This window comes from Bombina bombina, chromosome 7, assembly GCF_027579735.1.
Source record: "Bombina bombina isolate aBomBom1 chromosome 7, aBomBom1.pri, whole genome shotgun sequence".
Classification (NCBI taxonomy): Eukaryota; Metazoa; Chordata; class Amphibia; order Anura; family Bombinatoridae; genus Bombina; species Bombina bombina.
Window position 1 is genome coordinate 458,020,330 of NC_069505.1, and position 20,083 is coordinate 458,040,412.

The 20,083-nt window shown below is 42.7% G+C and overlaps 1 protein-coding gene across 1 annotated transcript in view; it reads right to left on the minus strand.

Moving 5' to 3' along the window:
• The window catches only part of LOC128666706 (gastrula zinc finger protein XlCGF26.1-like), a 92,960-nt gene extending 73,169 nt beyond the window's left edge, over positions 1-19,791 (minus strand). Inside the window, exons 1-2 of the mRNA XM_053721448.1 lie at positions 19,680-19,791; positions 10,013-10,139 (exon numbers count right to left, since the gene is read on the minus strand). Coding sequence (XP_053577423.1) covers positions 10,013-10,133 — 121 coding nt within the window. The 5' untranslated portion in view covers positions 10,134-10,139; positions 19,680-19,791. The remainder of the gene's footprint in view (positions 1-10,012; positions 10,140-19,679) is intronic.
• Between the last annotated feature and the right edge of the window lie 292 nt (positions 19,792-20,083).

A 20,083-nucleotide genomic window follows, 5' to 3' on the forward strand; every position in this document is an offset into this window, starting at 1 on the left:
CAGCCGAGTTTCGCTAAGAAGGCGGGCCGGCTTTATTCCCGGCTGTCTAGAGACTCATCGTTGGAAAACAGGGTACTTTATGTGTTCTTTCTACCCTGGTTGATGTCACTTGGTCATCCGGTTATTTGCAAAAGTTCCTCAGTGCCTATACTCCCTATCTAGTACTATAAGGCTGTGGTGTTCAGAGAGCCTGGCTTGTAGTAGTGACACTCCATCCCAGCCAGAATGTTAATGCCTTGCTAAAATGAGTTGCATTCTCCTGTGATATTTGGCTCTGGACTAGTGTGTGTGGGAAATTTATGATAGTTCCTTGCTCATTATAACTCTTTATGTGGGAGACTGCTTAAGCTAATTTCTTTTGCTTAGACAGCTACAGAGAGACGGATCCGGATGTCTATGGACCCACAACATTAATGTTACATGCACTTGATCAGTATTATGGCATAGTTTGTGTTCTGCCTCAAAATTTTCTTTATTGGTAGATGTCATTGTAAAGCAACTGTTATATCTTTGAATGCTTTTGCTTGACTTGGTGACAGTAAGTTACCTGGGTAATGAATGACTGTTGCACTGTCTTTTTCTGGAAAAAGTGCCTTCTTTATTTAAACTATTGATTGGAGAGTGAAGTGTGTATAGTTCTTTATTGGCAGGCACACTCTTTTGATAGGAGGTTTATTCTTAACTTAGTTTAGTTCAGGGTTTCCATCTAAAGGTTGCTCTTTGGCTAGTTGTGGTACGAATCTTATGGTTAATTAGTTCCAGGACACAAGAATTTATTAAAATCAGGCTAGGCTGTATTTGTGTAAGGGTAAAGTCGGTAGAGAGATTGCTCCCCTGATACAAGGGTGGTTTCTTGTTAAGTATTAAAGGCAGTTTCTGTAACCAAAATTATTTGAGGGCTCTGCCGGGCTGGTCAGAGTTGAATTTTTTGTGGCAGTTGTATTAACTCATTCATATAACGTTTCCTTTGTAAAGGGGTCTTAATTTTTTTTTTTTTTTTTTTTGTTTTTTTTTTTTTTCTGGTCCCCTTCCTATGCACTTTGTATGCACGGACGCATACTCTTAAAAAGTATGGGCCCTATTTTCACTTAACCAAGGAGGGGCACGGGCCCCCCCTCAGATCTTGTACTGTGTGGCTTGTTTTCTTTTTTTTTTTTTTTTTCCCTCTCTTCACTTTTTCACAGTTTGCACCTTCAATCCCCCAGGGTTTCCTAGGGCTTTATCTTTGTTGGCACAGGAGGGTCAGGTATTTTACCCTTACCTTTATTTTCACGCGTGTAATTTTCCTTTCACCCCACTTTGTGTTCTTTCTGGTCTAATGCCATTTCACATAAAGTTATATGGATAATCTTCTCCCAAAATGCCGGTCAAAGCCAAGGATAAAAAAGCTAAAGCCGCTGAGCTTGGCTTAGACACTTCAGTAGAACCTGTGACCAGCGTGGTGGACTCTCACTCACTATTTTCGCAGCTGTCTGAATTATTTTCACCGCAATTTGACCTAATTAGAAAGGAGTTAGGATCTATTTCATCTGAGATCACTGCCCTGTCAGTGGAAGTAAGACAGTTCGCACATAGAATGCAAGAGGCAGAAAACAGGATTTCTGACCTGGAAGATCAAGTTAGCACACAGGAAAATATAATATCCCAACAGGATATTAAAATTACCAATCTTCAGGGTCGTCTTGACGACCTTGAGGACTGGGCGAGACGTAACAACATTCGAATTGTGGGTCTCCCGGAAGAGGCGGAGTTTGAAGATCTACTGAAGTTCGCTTCGGTCACGCTCCCGCAGAAACTTGGTGTCCCACAATCAATGTTACCGATTATAATTGAGAGAGCTCATAGAATTGGGGTTAAAAAAAATGTAGGTACAGGATACAGTAGGAGTAGGATGTGTATATGCAAAGTGTTGAATTTTCAAGATAAAATTGAAATGATGAAACTGTTTAAGAAACTGCATGAACCTCTAATGTTTGGGAACAGTAAAGTTTTACTGTTTCAGGATTTCTCTGTTGAAACCTCAACGAAGAGAAGGATAATGGCCCCCCTCTGTACCCAAATTATTGATAAAGGAATCAATGCGCGGATGGTTTATCCGGCCAAAATAATAGTTGAGTACAGGGGAGCTCGCCTAGTCTTTACGGAGCTGGGAGAGGTGAAAGAGTTTCTCAAAGACAAATGAGAGCTAGTTCATTCCCTCTCACCTCAGATTATATAAGTATGGTTCGGTACATTAAAATGTGTTGCGCTTTCGTTTCCGGTACTCTCTTACATGTTTTTTTTATTCCCCCACCCCTTTTCATTTTCTTTTCTTTTCCTCTTTTTTTTTTTTTTCTCTTTATGTCCCTCCTGCTTTTCTCCCCCCCTCAGGATTTCTAGGTTTTTTTTTTGTGTTGTAGTACATGGAATTTAAGTTAACGTCGTGGAATGTGGGGGGGATCTCTTCACCCGCTAAACGCAAATTAATTGTAAAACTCCTAGCTAAACATAAACCCAACATTTCTTTCCTCCAGGAAACCCACCTAGTAGAACGGGAGGCTAAAAAACTTAAGATTAAATGGGTAGGTGAGGTGGTCTCCACTAACGCTGGAGCTAGGAAATGTGGGGTAGTGTTTCTCATAAATAAGAACCTAGATTATAGGATTACTCACACAGAAGTGGACCCAGAAGCCAGATTCATTATTTTGCACATCCATATAAATAGCATAAAATTTGTTCTCTGTAATATTTATGGTCCTAATAAATATGATAGGAAATTTTGGGACAAGATTAAGGGGAAATTGTTTCCGTTGGTAAAAGAAAATTTGGTCATTGGAGGTGATTTCAACATGACTTTACATCCGGAATTGGATCGGCTGGTAGGCAGAAATTTTCTAGAGAATAGGAGAAGCGCAAAACTTTTCCAATGTTTCTGCCAGAAGTTACAGGTTCATGACATATGGCGCAGGCTGAATCCAGATTTGCAGAACTTTACATGCGAATCCAGAGCCCATAGAACGTTTTCACGTATAGATTTATTTTTAGTTGCAGAGTCTCTACCAGCGGTTAAAATGGAAGCTGAGATTGGTGAGATCTTGGTGTCGGACCACGCTATCATCTCTTTAGGTATTTCTTTCCAGGATAGGAGGGATATTTCATCTCCCAGATTTGTCTACCCGAGGTATCTCTATAACGATCCAAGATTTTTGTCCTGGTTATTAGTTAAGTGGAAGGAGTTCTGTGGGTTCAATTCGGGGCACCTGTATAAAATCGAGGTTTTTTGGGAAACGGCCAAGGCTGTGTTAAGGGGTGATATTAAAGGGTATATGATCACGAGGAACAGGAAAGCGCGGTGCAGGGATATTCAGCTGTCTAATCAAGTTAGAAATGCCTTTGAGAAATACTGCAGGGATCGGTCTAAGGATAATTGGAATGTTTATGTAGATAGCAGGAGAGAAAGAGATGCCTTCCTGCATCAAAAACACCAGCAAGAGGAGACAAAAATTAATATGCGGTTTAGGGGTATTCATGGTAGCTCTGCTAAACACTTAGCCAGATTGGTTAAAGCTAGGAACAAGAAGAATCTTATCCCAGTAATACAGACAGAAAATGGTTGTACCTCGGATATTGATGAAATTTCCGGAACCTTTTTCCGATTTTATCAGCATTTATATTCTGAAAGGGAATTTAGCTTAGATAATCAGTTGGAATTTTGGTCCTCTATTTCAGTTCCCAAAATCCAAAAAGAGGAATTAGAAGTGCTAAATGCACCAGTTACGGCGGAAGAAATAAGTAAAGCTATTGCACGTGCCAAACTTAACAAAGCGGCGGGTCCAGACGGATTTCCGTCTGAGTTTTATAAAAGTCTTTCTGATCAGGTTATACCCATTTTAGAGAGATTGTTTAATAATTATTATATATCAGATAACACTATTTCTTCTCTCTTCGCCGCGGCCAACATCTCCCTGATCTTAAAAAAAGGGAAAAATCCGGAGGATCCAGCCTCCTATAGGCCTATCTCTGTCCTCAATGCGGACTATACAATCTTAGTGTCCATTATAGCCCAGAGACTAGTGTCATGTTTGGATAGGTTGATCCATGTCGATCAGGTGGGTTTTATGGCAAACCGTAGTTCCTCTAAAAATATAAGAAAACTAACAACCCTAGTGGACTATACATGGAATATAGAACAACCGGAAGAGAAGCCGGAATTTAAGGACATAGCGGTCCTTACATTAGATGCGGTCAAAGCGTTTGACTGCATCTCTTGGAGACATCTTTTTGCGACTCTAACGAGATTTGGTTTTGGGGGTAGCTTTTTTAATTTTGTTGCCAAAATATATCAGAATCCGGTGTCTTACTTGCTAGTGAATGGCAGGACTTCCCCTGGCATTCGCTTGCAGAGAGGTACAAGGCAGGGATGTCCACTCTCGCCTCTCTTGTTTAATATTGTCCTAGAACCATTGGCGATTAGATTGCGAGAGGTCCTGCCCGGGATCCCGTTAGGTGGGCAGAACTTGAAAATTCTTCTCTATGCTGACGATATTTTGCTATTTTTGAATAAAACATCAGTTATCATCCCGAGAATTGTTGACACGATAAAGCTTTTTAGTACATTTGCGGGTTATAAGATTAATATGGGGAAGAGTGACTTGATGTGGCTCGGGCGTCAGCATAGGGAGCGCCCCAATACACTATTTCGTAATGTCAATGCCATTAAATATCTTGGGCTAGAAATTAATAAAAACCCGAAACAGTGGTATCAGGCCAATTTTAGGACACTTTTTCAGAAAATTCAGGAGGATCTTAAGCTCTGGGCGGCTTTTCCCTTATCGTTATCAGCTTCGGCCAACCTAATTAAAACTATAATTTTCCCCAAAATCCTTTACTATTTGCAGAATTTACCTCTTATGATACTCAATAGGGATTTGAAGAATTTATCTTCTTGGTTTTCGAAGTTTCTTTGGAAATCGAAGAAACCCTGAATATCGATTAATAGGCTAACCCAGAAATATATAGAGGCAGGCGTAGCCCTGCCCAGTATTAAATTATACAATTGGGCAGCCCTGATTAAAATAGCATTGGATTGGATTGCTCAGTCCAACTTGGTTACTACATACGAATTGGAATCGCATATGGTTAAACCATGGTCCCTAGTGGCGCTCTTGCATTGCCCGCTGAAGGCTTTACCGACGAAGGTATCCTCCCTTAGTTCAGTTAGGAATATAGTGGTGATATGGCATAAATTTTGCAAACTGGCTAAAATAGACCCCTCTTTTTTGGACTTTCTGCCTATTAGTGGGAATCCCCTTTTTCGACCAGGAATAGATCATAAATGTTTTCAGGTTTGGATGGCTGGAGGGCTTGAATATGTGTATCAACTACTCGATAACGGTCTGCAGATACTCCCGTGGGAGACCATCAGGGAGAAATTCTCTCTACCCAGTTCTAATCGATTTGCTTATTTTCAAATCCTCCATTTTCTTTGCGCTCAAAGTTGGTATGCGTCTAGAGGATGGGAGTGGCCCGAGATCAAGATCTGTATCAGAAAATTTATTGGAGGGGATGCATCAATCTCTCTTCTATATGACATTATGCTTTCCAAACAAGGTATAGGAGAGAAGGATAAATTGAGTCAATTCTGGCGATTTTATTTCCCAGCCCTAGAGTTTGAGTTAATATCCAAAAGCCTGGCAACAGTTGTCAGATACCCGGTGGTAGAGAGTTGGAAAGAATCTCATTTAAAATTATTAAACAATTCGTATTATTCTCCGGCAACATTAACTAAATATTACCCTGGTAAACTATTTATATGTGAACACTGTTCGTATGTCCGGGCGGATATCTGTCATATGTTATGGACCTGCCCTAAAATTTTTCAACTATGGCAGAAGGTACAATATTGGTATAACAGAGTATTCGAAAGTACTATTTCCCTGTCCTTTAAAGAGGTAGTGTTACTATTTATAGAGGAGGGAACTAGTCTTACGCGGCGGGTCGTAAACACTATTGTAATGACGGTGAGATATAATATTTTCAAAAAATGGAGGTCAAAGTCTCCCCCCTCTCTTCCTTCAGTGTTGAGAGATATCCAAGCTCATATCATTTTCGAATCTTTTCATTTGCAGCAGGTATCTGAAAAAAGAATTAGAGAATTTTTGGTAGGCTGGGCGCCGGTAATTAAAACCTACACTCCTAGTCTCCAGAAGCAGATCTTATTGCCTTTTCTGTCCTCAGTGAGTTTTGCAGAGCTGGTTATACTGCAGGTATTTCCGGAGACATGGCTTAGGAATGCTCGTGATATAGATTAAGTGGGGTTTATAGATACTTTATAAGATATCGATTTACGAGGGGGGGGGGCACCCCTTTTTCTTTTTCTCTTTTTTTTTTTTTTTTTCTCTCTCTCTCTCCCTCTCTTTTTCTTATTGCTTTTTGTGTTATAGGGTTGTTTTTGTTTCATGGTGTCTTAATGGTTGTTTATATGCTTATAAACTATTAGCCATTATGATGTTAGTTGATGTGGAGTTCTGGACATGGCCAAATTATAGGCCGAAAACTTTCTTTTACTCAGTATTATAAGTGCATTATTTACATTTCATCTGAAATATTTTTTCATTTGTTGAAATCTTGACTGTCCTGCGTGACAGTAACCATGTTCAGAATTTGGTAATTTCCTCTGTGTTTTGAATGGCTAAGCTTAAATAAAGATTTAAAAAAAAAAAAAACAAGTAAAGGTCTCTCAGGGACATATCCTGTAGGGACATAAATCACAATCTGTGTAACAAGTAAAGGTCTCTCAGGGACATAAATCACAATCTGTGTAACAAGTAAAGGTTTCTCAGGGACATATTCTGTAGGGACATAAATCACAATCTGTGTAACAAGTAAAGGTCTCTCAGGGACATATCCTGTAGGGACATAAATCACAATCTGTGTAACAAGTAAAGGTCTCTCAGGGACATATCCTGTAGGGACATAAATCACAATCTGTGTAACAAGTAAAGGTCTCTCAGGGACATATCCTGTAGGGACATAAATCACAATATGTGTAACAAGTAAAGGTCTCTCAGGGACATATCCTGTAGGGACATAAATCACAATCTGTGTAACAAGTAAAGGCTTCTCAGGGACATATCCTGTAGGGACATAAATCACAATCTGTGTAACAAGTAAAGGTTTCTCAGGGACATATCCTGTAGGGACATAAATCACAATCTGTGTAACAAGTAAAGGTCTCTCAGGGACATATCCTATAGGGACATAAATCACAATCTGTGTAAGAAGTAAAGGCCTCTCAGGGACATATCCTGTAGGGACATAAATCACAATCTGTGTAACAAGTAAAGGTCTCTCAGGGACATATCCTGTAGGGACATAAATCACAATCTGTGTAACAAGTAAAGGTCTCTCAGGGACATATCCTGTAGGGACATAAATCACAATCTGTGTAACAAGTAAAGGTCTCTCAGGGACATATCCTGTAGGGACATAAATCACAATCTGTGTAACAAGTAAAGGTCTCTCAGGGACATATCCTGTAGGGACATAAATCACAATCTGTGTAACAAGTAAAGGTTTATCAGGGACATATCCTGTAGGGACATAAATCACAATCTGTGTAACAAGTAAAGGTCTCTCAGGGACATAAATCACAATCTGTGTAACAAGTAAAGGTCTCTCAGGGACATATCCTGTAGGGACATAAATCACAATCTGTGTAACAAGTAAAGGTCTCTCAGGGACATATCCTGTAGGGACATAAAGCACAATCTGTGTAACAAGTAAAGGTTTCTCAGGGACATATCCTGTAGGGACATAAATCACAATGTGTAACAAGTAAAGATTTCTCAGGGACATATCCTGTAGGGACATAAATCACAATCTGTGTAATAAAAGGTCTCTCAGGGACATATCCTGTAGCAGTGCAAGGGAAGGTACACAGGGCAGGAGCAGTACAAGGGAAGGAACACAGGGCAGGAGCAGTACAAGGGAAGGTACACAGGGCAGGAGCAGTACAAGAGAAGGTACACAGGGCAGGAGCAGTACAAGGTAAGGTGCACAGGGCAGGAGCAGTACAAGGGAAGGTGCACAGGGCAGGAGCAGTATAAGGGAAGGTACACAGGGCAGGAGCAGTACAAGGGAAGGTGCACAGGGAAGGAGCACAACAAGGGAAGGTGCAAAGGACAGAAGCAGTACAAGGGAAGGTACACAGGGCAGGAGCAGTACAAGGGAAGGTACACAGGGCAGGAGCAGTACAAGAGAAGGTACACAGGGCAGGAGCAGTACAAGGGAAGGTGCAGAGGGCAGGAGCAGTGCAAGGGAAGGTGCACAGGGCAGGAGTAGTGCAAGGGAAGGTGCACAGGGCAGGAGCAGTGCAGTGCAAGGGAAGGTACACAGGGCAGGAGTAGTGCAAGGGAAGGTACACAGGGCAGGAGCAGTGCAAGCGAAGGTACACAGGGCAGGAGCAGTACAAGGGAAGGTACACAGAGCAGGAGCAGTACAAGGGAAGGTACACAGGGCAGGAGCAGTACAAGGGAAGGTACACAGGGCAGGAGCAGTACAAGGGAAGGGTACACAGGGCAGGAGCAGCACAAGGGAAGGTACACAGGACAGGAGCAGCACAGAGGAAGGTACACAGGGCAGCAGCAGTACAAGGGAAGGTACACAGGGCAACAGCAGTACAAGGGAAGGTACACAGGACTGGTGCAGCACAAGGGAAGGTACAAAGGGCAGGAGCAGCACAAGTGAAGATACACACGGCAGGAGCAGCACTAGGGAAGGTACACAGGGCAGGAGCAGCACTAGGGAAGGTACACAGGGCAGGAGCAGCGCAAGGGAAGGTACACAGGGCAGGAGCAGCGCAAGGGAAGGTACACAGGGCAGGAGCAGTGCAAAGGAAGGTACACAGGGCAGGAGCAGCGCAAGGGAAGGCACACAAGGCAGGAGCAGTACAAGGGAAGGTACACAGGACAGGAGCAGCACAAAGGAAGGTACACAGGGCAGCAGCAGTACAAGGGAAGGTACACAGGGCAAGAGCAGTACAAGGGAAGGTACACAGGATTGGTGCAGCACAAGGGAAGGTACAAAGGGCAGGAGCAGCACAAGTGAAGATACACACGGCAGGAGCAGCACTAGGGAAGGTACACAGGGCAGGAGCAGCACTAGGGAAGGTACACAGGGCAGGAGCAGCGCAAGGGAAGGTACACAGGGCAGGAGCAGCGCAAGGGAAGGTACACAGGGCAGGAGCAGCGCAAGGGAAGGTACACAGGGCAGGAGCAGCGCAAGGGAAGGCACACAAGGCAGGAGCAGTGCAAGGGAAGGTACACAGGGCAGGAGCAGTGCAAGGGAAGGTATACAGGGCAGGAGCAGTACAAGGGAAGGTACACAGGGCAGGAGCAGTACAAAGGAAGATACACAGGGCAGGAGCAGTACAAGGGAAGGTACACAGGGCAGGAGCAGTACAAAGGAAGGTACACAGGGCAGGAGCAGTACAAGGGAAAGTACACAGGGCAGGAGCAGTACAAGGGAAGGTACACAGGGCTGTATATCTCATTTATTATTTTATTATGTAACAAATGTCTGTAATAACAACACACAGATTTTATAGCTGTTTAACATAAGATTATGTGTCACTTATATGTGTTTAACACTAGATTATGTGTCACTTATATGTGTTTAACACAAGATTATGTGTCATTTATATGTGTTTAACACTAGATTAGGTGTCACTTATATGTGTTTAACACTAGATTATGTGTCACTTATATGTGTTTAACACAAGATTATGTGTCATTTATATGTGTTTAACACTAGATTAGGTGTCACTTATATGTGTTTAACACAAGATTATATGTCACTTATATGTGTTTAACACTCGATTAGGTGTCACTTATATGTGTTTAACACTAGATTATGTGTCACTTATATGTGTTTAACACTAGATTATGTGTCATTTATATGTGTTTAACACTAGATTATGTGTCACTTATATGCGTCTTTGTCCCATTCCCTGTAGAGTTATATAAATTATTACCTAGAGACCTGAGGGTCTGGTAATTGTCCATCATCACATCCTTATAAAGCTCTTTTTGTTCTTCAGTTAAACAGCCCCACTCCTCCTCCGTGAAATAAACTGCAACTTCATCAAACTCCATTGGTTCCTTAAAAATAAAACAGCAAAAAAACTGGATATCATTTGTTTGCTGATGACACCCAAATCTACCTCTCTGCACCAGCCCTGTCTCCTTCCTTGCTAACCCGTGTCACTAACTGTCTCTCATATCTCATCCTGGATGTCCTCTCACTACCTTAGGTTAAATCTCACCAAAACCGAGCTCCTTATTTCCCCCCTTCTTTCAAAATCTCCACCACCCCCATTTTTCTATAACTGTTGATAACTCCATCATTACCCCTACCCCACATGCCGGATGTTTTAGGGTCACACTTGACTCAAATTCTTTTTTCACTCCTCACATTCAGTCTTTGGCCAATTCCTGCTGCTTCCACCTTAAAAACATTTCTGAAATTAGACATTTCCTTACATAAGATACAACTAAGAATTTAATCCATTCTCTTATCCTTTCCCGCCTCGATTACTTCAACTCTGTGCTCTCTGGTCTCCCCAGCTGCCGCCTAGCTCCTTTACAATCCATAATGAATGCCTTTGTGTCCCGCTGCGGCGTTGCTAGGGGCGCAGCATCTTTCCCATGCTCGTTGCCTAGGGCTGTGTCGGCTCTGGATGCGTGCGGCACTAACGTCATCGCCGCACGCTCCTGATGCTGGCCGGTCCTGTGGCGCCAATCATCTGCCTATTTAAACGGACAGAAGATGATCAGTCACTGCCCAAGTATAGTTACTACTTCTTGTGCTCCTGGGAGTGACAGATCGTCTGCTGAACTGATATTTTGTTGCTGAATCCTTGCCTGTCTTACTACGCTACCTGGTTAACCCCTAAACTGCTGGACTGATACTTTGTTGCTGAACCCTTGCCTGTCGTACTACGCTACCTGGTTAAGCCCTTATCTGCTGGACTGATCCTTGTTACCTAACCCTGCCTGTCTCACTACGCTACTTGGTTATTCCCTAACTTGCTGGACAGACTCCTTGTTGCTGAACCCTGCCTGTCTCACTTTGCTACCTGGTTAACCCCTTTATTACCGGCCTGACTTTCTGTTGTCGGATCCTGTCTGCCTATTTGCCTTGTGCTGTCCAGCCTGTGGTGAGTGCCGCTCTCCTCGTTTGCCTGAAACTCTCTGCTCTGGGATATTTCCTATCTTTCCGACTCAACGCCGGGATAACAAGACTACTGGCCGAGTTCGGTCTGATATAGGAGTATCCCACGAGTCTTACACTTTGCCAGGCTCATCTTCTTTTTTTTATCAGCTTTATTTATGTACAAAGAAGTAAATACAAAGAGGTCTATTAATTAAAGGTCTTGCGGACTTGATCCGACAGTGGGGATCAGGTCCGCAAGACCTCGCTGAATGCGGCGAGCAATACGCTCTCTGTATTCAGCATTGCACCAGCAACTCACAAGAGCTGCTGGTGCAACGCCGCCCCCTGCAGACTCGCGGCCAATGGGCCACCAGCAGGAAGGTGTTAATCAACCCGATCGTACTCGATCGGGTTGAATTGTGGCAATTCCTGTCCGCCTGCTCAGAGCAGGTGGACAGGGTTATGAATCAGCAGTCTTTAGACCGCTGCTTTATAACTGCTGTTTCTGGCATTCGGAGCTTGATAGATAGGCCCCACTGTCATGATGCGCAGCTCCAACATTACATAAGCCAAAGCTAATTCCATTTTTCTCTTTAAAGTTACTGTAACAAACATGCATGTAAACTTGTCACACAAAATGTAAAGGTCTTTGAATATTAAGACTATGTTTGATTCATAAGTTGTGACGCAAGAAAAGTAACAGTGTAGTAACAATAATAATAGAAATAAAAGCAAAATTAAAAATAAATAAGTAACTAACTAAATGACTGGTAGTCGCCACTTGTATAGTGTATTTTGTGGGTCTCAGTTTCAGGCAAATTATCTCAAAGAAAAGGGGATAATCAGATAGTTATGACGGTAGGTCTGTTAACGTTTGGGTGTTGTAACTCCTTAAAGTAAATGTCAATTTTGATGCTAAAGTGCCCGGTTTTTAAAAATTTGATTAAAAACAGGGGCACTTTAATTCATCATAATTTACATTTCACTCCTGTTGAGAGAAAAAACTTACCTTTTAATCTTCACAGCAGCTCTAGCTTCTTCCGGTTGTTGCAAGCCATTTCTGATGTCAGAAATGATGGATAGGTCATCCTCCAATCACGGCTTCCCCCCCGGGGGAATCAGTGTCTGATTCAACACTATGATTGGAGGAAGCCGGATTCCTCATTTTAGATCCAGGAAGACGCTTTGCGACGGGGGAGGAAGCTGGAGCTGCTGTGCAGATTAAAAGGTAAGTTTTTTTCTCTCAACAGGAGTGAAATGTAAATTTTGATGATTTTGATTTTGAATGTTTATGGGGTGGTGTATTTCTCCCAGCTAATTATCAATTCAGCGTAAATATCCATTTTATCAATTTTCAGGTAATGATACTCCTCTAGATCCAAGCATTCGGAGACACTCAGTATCCACATGGTTACGTGTGGTACTTCTCTACTTTTCCAATTTTTTGTGATAAAAAATGTAACACTCTTGGTCATTATATGGAATAGTTGGAGGTGTGGTTTATACTTGATCTTTGGTGGTTTGTTTAATAGCCAGATTAAATGATCTAATGGAAATTGTGTCTCTAGGATTTTTTCTATTTCTTTTATCACACCTCTCCAGAAATTATGAAAAGAGGAGCACCACCACCATATATGAGCCATGTCACTACCCACATGGCTAAATCGCCAGCAGGCTTTGATAGAATTAGGGAATAGTCGGTGCAGTCTACGGGGGGTAAAATACCATCTGTGTAGGATTTTTATGTTGAGTTCTACTATTGACGAGGAAGATGAGGATTTCAAAGTAGAGTATAATTTGTGAGCTTGTTTGTGGTAAGATTATCAGTCCTATGTCTTTTTCCCGTCTCTCTACGTAAGGTTGGGTATGTCCTGGTTGTGATTGAGTTAGTAGTTTATATATGACCGAGATAGTGTGTCTTGGTGTGGGAGTTCTGGTAAATAATTGTTCAAAGTTTGTTAGTGGTCTGGTCATGTTTCTAGCTTGTGGATGTGTAGTAAGAAAATTATTTAACCTATGATATGTAAACCATTGTTTGAAACAATCAAGACCTTGAGTGATTAAATCATTTTGTTGCTTAATTTGTTCCTTTTCAATAAGTAGATATATTGGGGGTTTTTTGTTAAAATTTTTTTTATTGAGGTTAATATACAGTAACAGAAAAGCAAAAATAAGCCATGTCAATTCTCTTACATGACATAAACATAATCATTCTGTTACAATACAAAAATAAAGTTATTTCAAAAGTTAACCTCTTTTTATCTAAAAAAAAAAGTAGATATATTGTTAAGTCAGTAGGAATTGAGGATGTTTGATATACTCTTAGCTGAGGGCCAAGATCTAAAACTCTGTTTTCTACTAATGATGTTAGAAATGACGGTCTGGATGAAATGAAGGGGAACTGTATTAGGTTTTTTCCTAGTTTTTAAGAGTTTCTATGAGTAGTGGGTTGGCTGTGGTTATATTAGTTTTTGTTTAAAGTGAAGGTCAATTTCGATGAATTAGGGCACTTTAATTCATTAAAATTGACATTTCACTTGTTTTCTTCAAAAACTTACTTTTTAATCCTGACAGCCGCTGCATCGCTTCCTCCGCCCTTTGCAAGCCCTCTTTGTGGGTCCAAAATGACGAATCCGGCTTCCTCCAATCACAGCGTTGCCTCAGGCCATGATTCCCCCGGGGGGAAGCCGTGATTGGAGGAAGCCGGATTCGTCATATCTGAGGTATGAAGAGGTTTTCGAAGGCCGGGGGAATCGCTGGAGTGGCTGTCAGGATTAAAAGGTAAGTTTTTGAAGAAAACAAGTAAAATGCCAATTTTGATTAATTAAAGTGCCCTTGTTTTTAATAGGATTATTAAAAACAGGGCACTAATTCATCGAAATTGACCTTCACTTTAAGTGCCCAACAAATTGTGCTGGAGTGTTTAGTCTGTAACAAGTCTAGTTCTATTGTGATCTAAGTTTTGTGGCAGTTGTGGTTATACCAATCTAGCATCTGCCAGGCTCATCTTTCTTACACGTCGCTCTTCATCTGCGGTACCTCTATGCCAATCCCTTCACTGGCTTCCTCTTGCCTCCAGGATAAAACACAAAATCCTCACCCTGACATACAAAGCCCTCAACTGTACTGCTCCCCCTACATCTCAGACCTTGTATATAGATAAATAATATTATAGAGAGATTCCCTCTGTCTCACACACACAGCCCCTCCCCAGTACCTTATTTACAGATAAATAATATTATAGAGAATCCCTCTGTCTCACAAACACAGCCCCTCCCCAGTACCTTATATATAGATATATAATATTATAGAGAGATTCCCTCTGTCTCACACACACAGCCCCTCCTCAGTACCTTATGTACAGATATATAATATTATAGAGAGGTTCTCTCTGTCTCACACACACACACAGCCCCTCCCATGTACCTTGTGACGAGACCAATCTCGCCACTGTGCATTGGAGGGCCTGTTATGGAACATTCTTTGGGCTGGAGGTACATGGGCTTAAGGATACACAGAGACTGCATGGAAATATGGAATTTTATATGCTGGACACCCCATGTACTTTCATAACTCTGTCTTATGTCCATGTCACCCTGTATCCATAAATACAGGATGGGTACAGGGTGTGAGTGCACCTTGTGGGAGCTATGTGACAGACCCTTCTGTCAGTACTGAGAGAGTTAACTTTGTTCAGCTTTAAGAAGCTATTTTCTAAATACAAGGTTGCTGGCATCAGCTATTGTGTGTTTTAATTAAGTTGAAGTGATAAACATTCCCATTGTTTAATCACCTCCAGAGTCAGACTGTTGGTGATAAGGATTGTTTTCTTGTGTCTAAATTTTTATCTGCTTAAGTAATGTAATTCTATTGTGGCATGCCAAAGGGCGTTTTCCCTCTATCTAAATGTACAATATTCTTTCAACCCCCCAGCTGGGGTCAGACCTGCATAAATACTAGGCATATAGCCTTTAATAAATGGCATTCTGTTTTAACCTGCAAATGTGGAGCCTGGTCTCATGTTTGAGGAGGGGAATTAGCTGGGTTGTGAGTTGTTGATCTCACATTCAGGGCATCTTCCATCTGGTATTAACCCTTGGTATCTGTTGGTACCGTAACAATTGGTGGCAAGCGACGGGATTGTTCCCACAGCCAGAAGGACAGCTACAGGAGACACCATTCCCTGGATTTACAATTTGGGGGCAACGCATGTCCCAGTACAGCGACCCTAAAAGCAACAGAATGGAACCAGCAGTTTTATACAAGGAGGAGGACCTGGATGGCCGGGATGCATTAAGGAAAGGCATCTGGTACCAGGCCCTGGATAATGTACAATACCAGCAGGGTAAGAGTCTCCCCAGTGAAGAGCAGCGGTTGCAGAAGCAAGTGGCCCTGCGGATGCCCTTCCTGGGAGAGCAACCCCTGGAGGAATGGGTGAAGGAACTAGAGCACCGGGTATGGCAGGAGCTATGGCTGGAGGATGCCTACCAGGCGCTCTGGTGGTATATGGCACAGTATATACCCTGGACAGCTGAGCATGACAAGCCAGAGGGAGAGGAATTTGATGGTCCTGGCTTGTTATGGGACTCCTTTGCAGAGCCTGACTTTGAGAGCTCTGCGCAGACCAGACTTCAGGACATTTTCTATGAGAGGGAGGCTAGGCATGACTGGGCTGACCCCCATGAGGTAGAGCCAGACCTGGCTCACTTAGCAGCCCTGGAGTGGGAACTGGAGCAGGACTACCGATATCTCTTCCACTCCATTGGGAAGGCTCAGCAGGACAGCAAGGTAAAAGACCCAGATCCTGACCCATTCAGCTGGGAAGATATTGTGGAGATTTACTGGGAAGGACCCCAGGTGGCCGGGGGAGATGGGACCGAGGTCTCTCCACCGGTCCTGCAGGGAATTGGGAGCCCAGACTCCATTCCCCAGCGGCAGGCTGAGTTACAGGGGGCAGAGACAGTTGGTCTTGTCCCCCAGCAGCAGAGGAATATGCAGGGAATTGGGAGCCCAGACTCCATTCCCCAGCGGCTGGAAGTATGTATGGGAGAGGAGCTTGTTACCCCCTCTCCCTAGCGGCAGCTTAACGCATCAGAGGGAGACAGTAAGCCCCACAACTCTGCAGATGGGACTGTGGTCTCTGCACTTACAGCACAGGGGGCGGAGACAGTTGGTCCTGTCCCCCAGCAGCAGAGGAATATGCAGGGAATTGGGAGCCCAGACTCCATTCCCCAGCGGCTGGAAGTATGTATGGGAGAGGAGCTTGTTACCCCCTCTCCCCAGCGGCAGTTTAACGCATCAGGGGGAGACAGTAAGCCCCACAACTGTGCAGATGGGACCGTGGTCTCTGCACTTACAGCACAGGGGGTAGAGACAGTTGGTCCTGTCCCCCATCAGCAGAGTGAGATGCAGTGGATTGGGAGCCCAGTCTCCATTCCCCAGCGGCTGGAAGTATGTATGGGAGAGGAGCTTGTTACCCCCTCTCCCCAGCGGCAGCTTAACGCATCCGGGGGAGACAGTAAGCCCCACAACCGTGCAGATGGGACCGTGGTCTCTGCATTTACAGCACAGGGGGTAGGGACAGTTGGTCTTGTCCCCCAGCAACAGGGCTGTTTAGCCAAAGGGGAGACGATTGGTCTCCCCCTCCAGCAGCACAGCTATGTATCCAAAGGGGAGACAGTCGGTCTCCCCCTCCAGCAACCAGGCTCCCACCAGGCTACTTCCATGGTAGTGCTGGCACCCGGGCAAAGTACAGCTGGTGTCTGCCCACCTCGCAACCCACCAATTCAGCGTACCAGTCCCCCACACAGCTGTGGTGAGGCACCTGGACATGGACAAGTTTTCCCCGTACTCAGGTGTAGTAACCATTTATTGTGGGTGGGCTGTACTACTAATTGTGTTTTATGGGTGGGTTGCTGGACTAACCAGGGCACTGACCGGCAGGAGGTCAGATACCCTGTTAGTCTGTTTGGAAAAGGGGAGAGATGTGACGAGACCAATCTCGCCACTGTGCATTGGAGGGCCTGTTATGGAACATTCTTTGGGCTGGAGGTACATGGGCTTAAGGATACCCAGAGACTGCATGGAAATATGGAATTTTATATGCTGGACACCCCATGTCTTATGTCCATGTCACCCTGTATCCATAAATACAGGATGGGTACAGGGTGTGAGTGCACCTTGTGGGAGCTATGTGACAGACCCTTCTGTCAGTACTGAGAGAGTTAACTTTGTTCAGCTTTAAGAAGCTATTTTCTAAATACAAGGTTGCTGGCATCAGCTATTGTGTGTTTTAATTAAGTTGAAGTGATAAACATTCCCATTGTTTAATCACCTCCAGAGTCAGACTGTTGGTGATAAGGATTGTTTTCTTGTGTCTAAATTGTTATCTGCTTAAGTAATGTAATTCTATTGTGGCATGTCAAAGGGCGTTTTCCCTCTATCTAAATGTACAATATTCTTTCAACCCCCCAGCTGGGGTCAGACCTGCATAAATACTAGGCATATAGCCTTTAATAAATGGCATTCTGTTTTAACCTGCAAATGTGGAGCCTGGTCTCATGTTTGAGGAGGGGAATTAGCTGGGTTGTGAGTTGTTGATCTCACATTCAGGGCATCTTCCATCTGGTATTAACCCTTGGTATCCTGTTGGTACCGTAACATACCTTATATACAGATAAATAATATTATAGAGAATCCCTCTGTCTCACAAACACAGCCCCTCCCCAGTACCTTATATACAGATATATAATATTATAAAGAGATTCCCTCTGTCTCACACACACAGCCCCTCCCCTGTACCTTTTGTACAGATATATAATATTATAGAGAGGTTCCCTCTGTCTCACACACACACAGCCCCTCCCCAGTACCTTATATACAGATATATAATATTATAGAGAGGTTCCCTCTGTCTCACACACAGCTCCTCCCCAGTACCTTATATACAGATATATAATATTATAGAGAGGTTCCCTCTGTCTCACACACACAGCCCCTCCCCAGTACCTTATATACAGATATATAATATTATAGAAAGGTTCCCTCTGTCTCACACACACACACAGCCCCTCCCCAGTACCTTATATACAGATATATAATATTATAGAGAGGCTCCTTCTTTTTCACACACACACACAGCCCCTCCCCAATACCTTATATACAGATAAATAATATTATAGAATAGTTTCCTCTGTCTCACACATACAGCCCCTCCCCAGTACCTTATATACAGTATAATATAGAGAGGTTCCCTCTGTCCCCCCCCCCCCCCCCCCACACACACACACACACAGCCCTCTCCCCAGTACCTTATATACAGATAACTAATAGTGATGTCCGGTTCATGAACGAATCGTTCTTTTGAACCGGATCTTTTCACTGAACTGCATGAATCAGTACATCAGACTGAACTGATTCGTTTGAAACAGTTCAGTTCCTGAGTCATCAGCAGCCCTGGTAATACGATTCTAGAGTGAGTTCTGCTCTGCTAACTCCTCCTTTAATGAATCACACAGCAGAATCTCACTCTAGGATCATATTACCAGTGTTGTTGAATCAGTGAACTGTTAGCTAACTCATCTGCAATGAATCAGTATGTTAACAGTTCACTGATTCAAAAGAAGTGAACTGTTAGCAAAGACTCAGTGTACTGTTAACAGACTGATTCATTGCAGACGAGTTAGCTAACAGTACACTGATTCAAATATCAGGTACAGACCCCTGCATTTACCCCCTAACTGCAACTTACAATAACCCATTCAGCATCCCATGTTTGTTTATATATATATATATATATATATATATATATATATATATATCCCATTCAGCATCCCATGTTTGTTTATATATATATATATATATATATATAAAACCCATTCAGCATCCCATGTTTGTTTTTATATTTATATATATATATATATATATATATATATATATATATCCCATTCAGCGTCCCATGTTTGTTTTTATATATATATATATATATATATATATATATATATATATATATTAAATTTGTTGTTCTTCCTCTATATCTAAGCTAACTTTTACTTAGCAACAGCTACAAATTATATATATAGAGCTTGGAGTCGGACTGTCAGTGACTCATGATTCAGGAATGAATCAGCACTGCAGAAAACGAATCTGCGGCTCTACAGTTCACCTACTGAACATGAGGTAGAGCCTATACCTCATGTTCAGTAGATGAACTGGTGAATCGGTTCATGAACCGGTTCAGTTAATCGAACCGTCCGAAATGAACCGATTCACCCAGAAGAACCGAACTTCCCATCACTAATAACTAATATTATAGAATAGTTTCCTCTGTCTCACACACATACACCCCCCTCCTCAGTACCTTATATACAGATATATAATATTATAGAGAGGATCCCTGTCTCACACACACATACAGCCCCCTCCCCAGTACCTTATATACAGATATATAACACAATACAAAACTGTATATCTGCTAATATAGATACCTTCCTGAATCTGCGGTTTGAGACAATAACGTGTTCCCTTCCAGCTAAAGGACCTGTCACGTCCCAGTGGTCACATGACTGTAGACGAGAAATAGGACAGAAGGAAATAACTGGGCAGATTAGATCACTGTGGTCATGTGACTAGTGACATCAAGGGTCTTGAAACAGAAGAGGAACTAGCTTTTACCATCTCAGTGATCTCACCAATAGTGGGTTGAGGAAGTGGCTGTAAACAATAATGTGCTTGGGCTCTGTATATATCTGTGTATAATTAATGTACTGGTGCTGTGTATAGTGTTATATATCTGTGTATAATGTGCTGTGTATAATGTTATATATATATATATGTGTATAATGTGCTATGTATAGTGAAATATATCTGTATATAATGTGCTGGTGCTCTG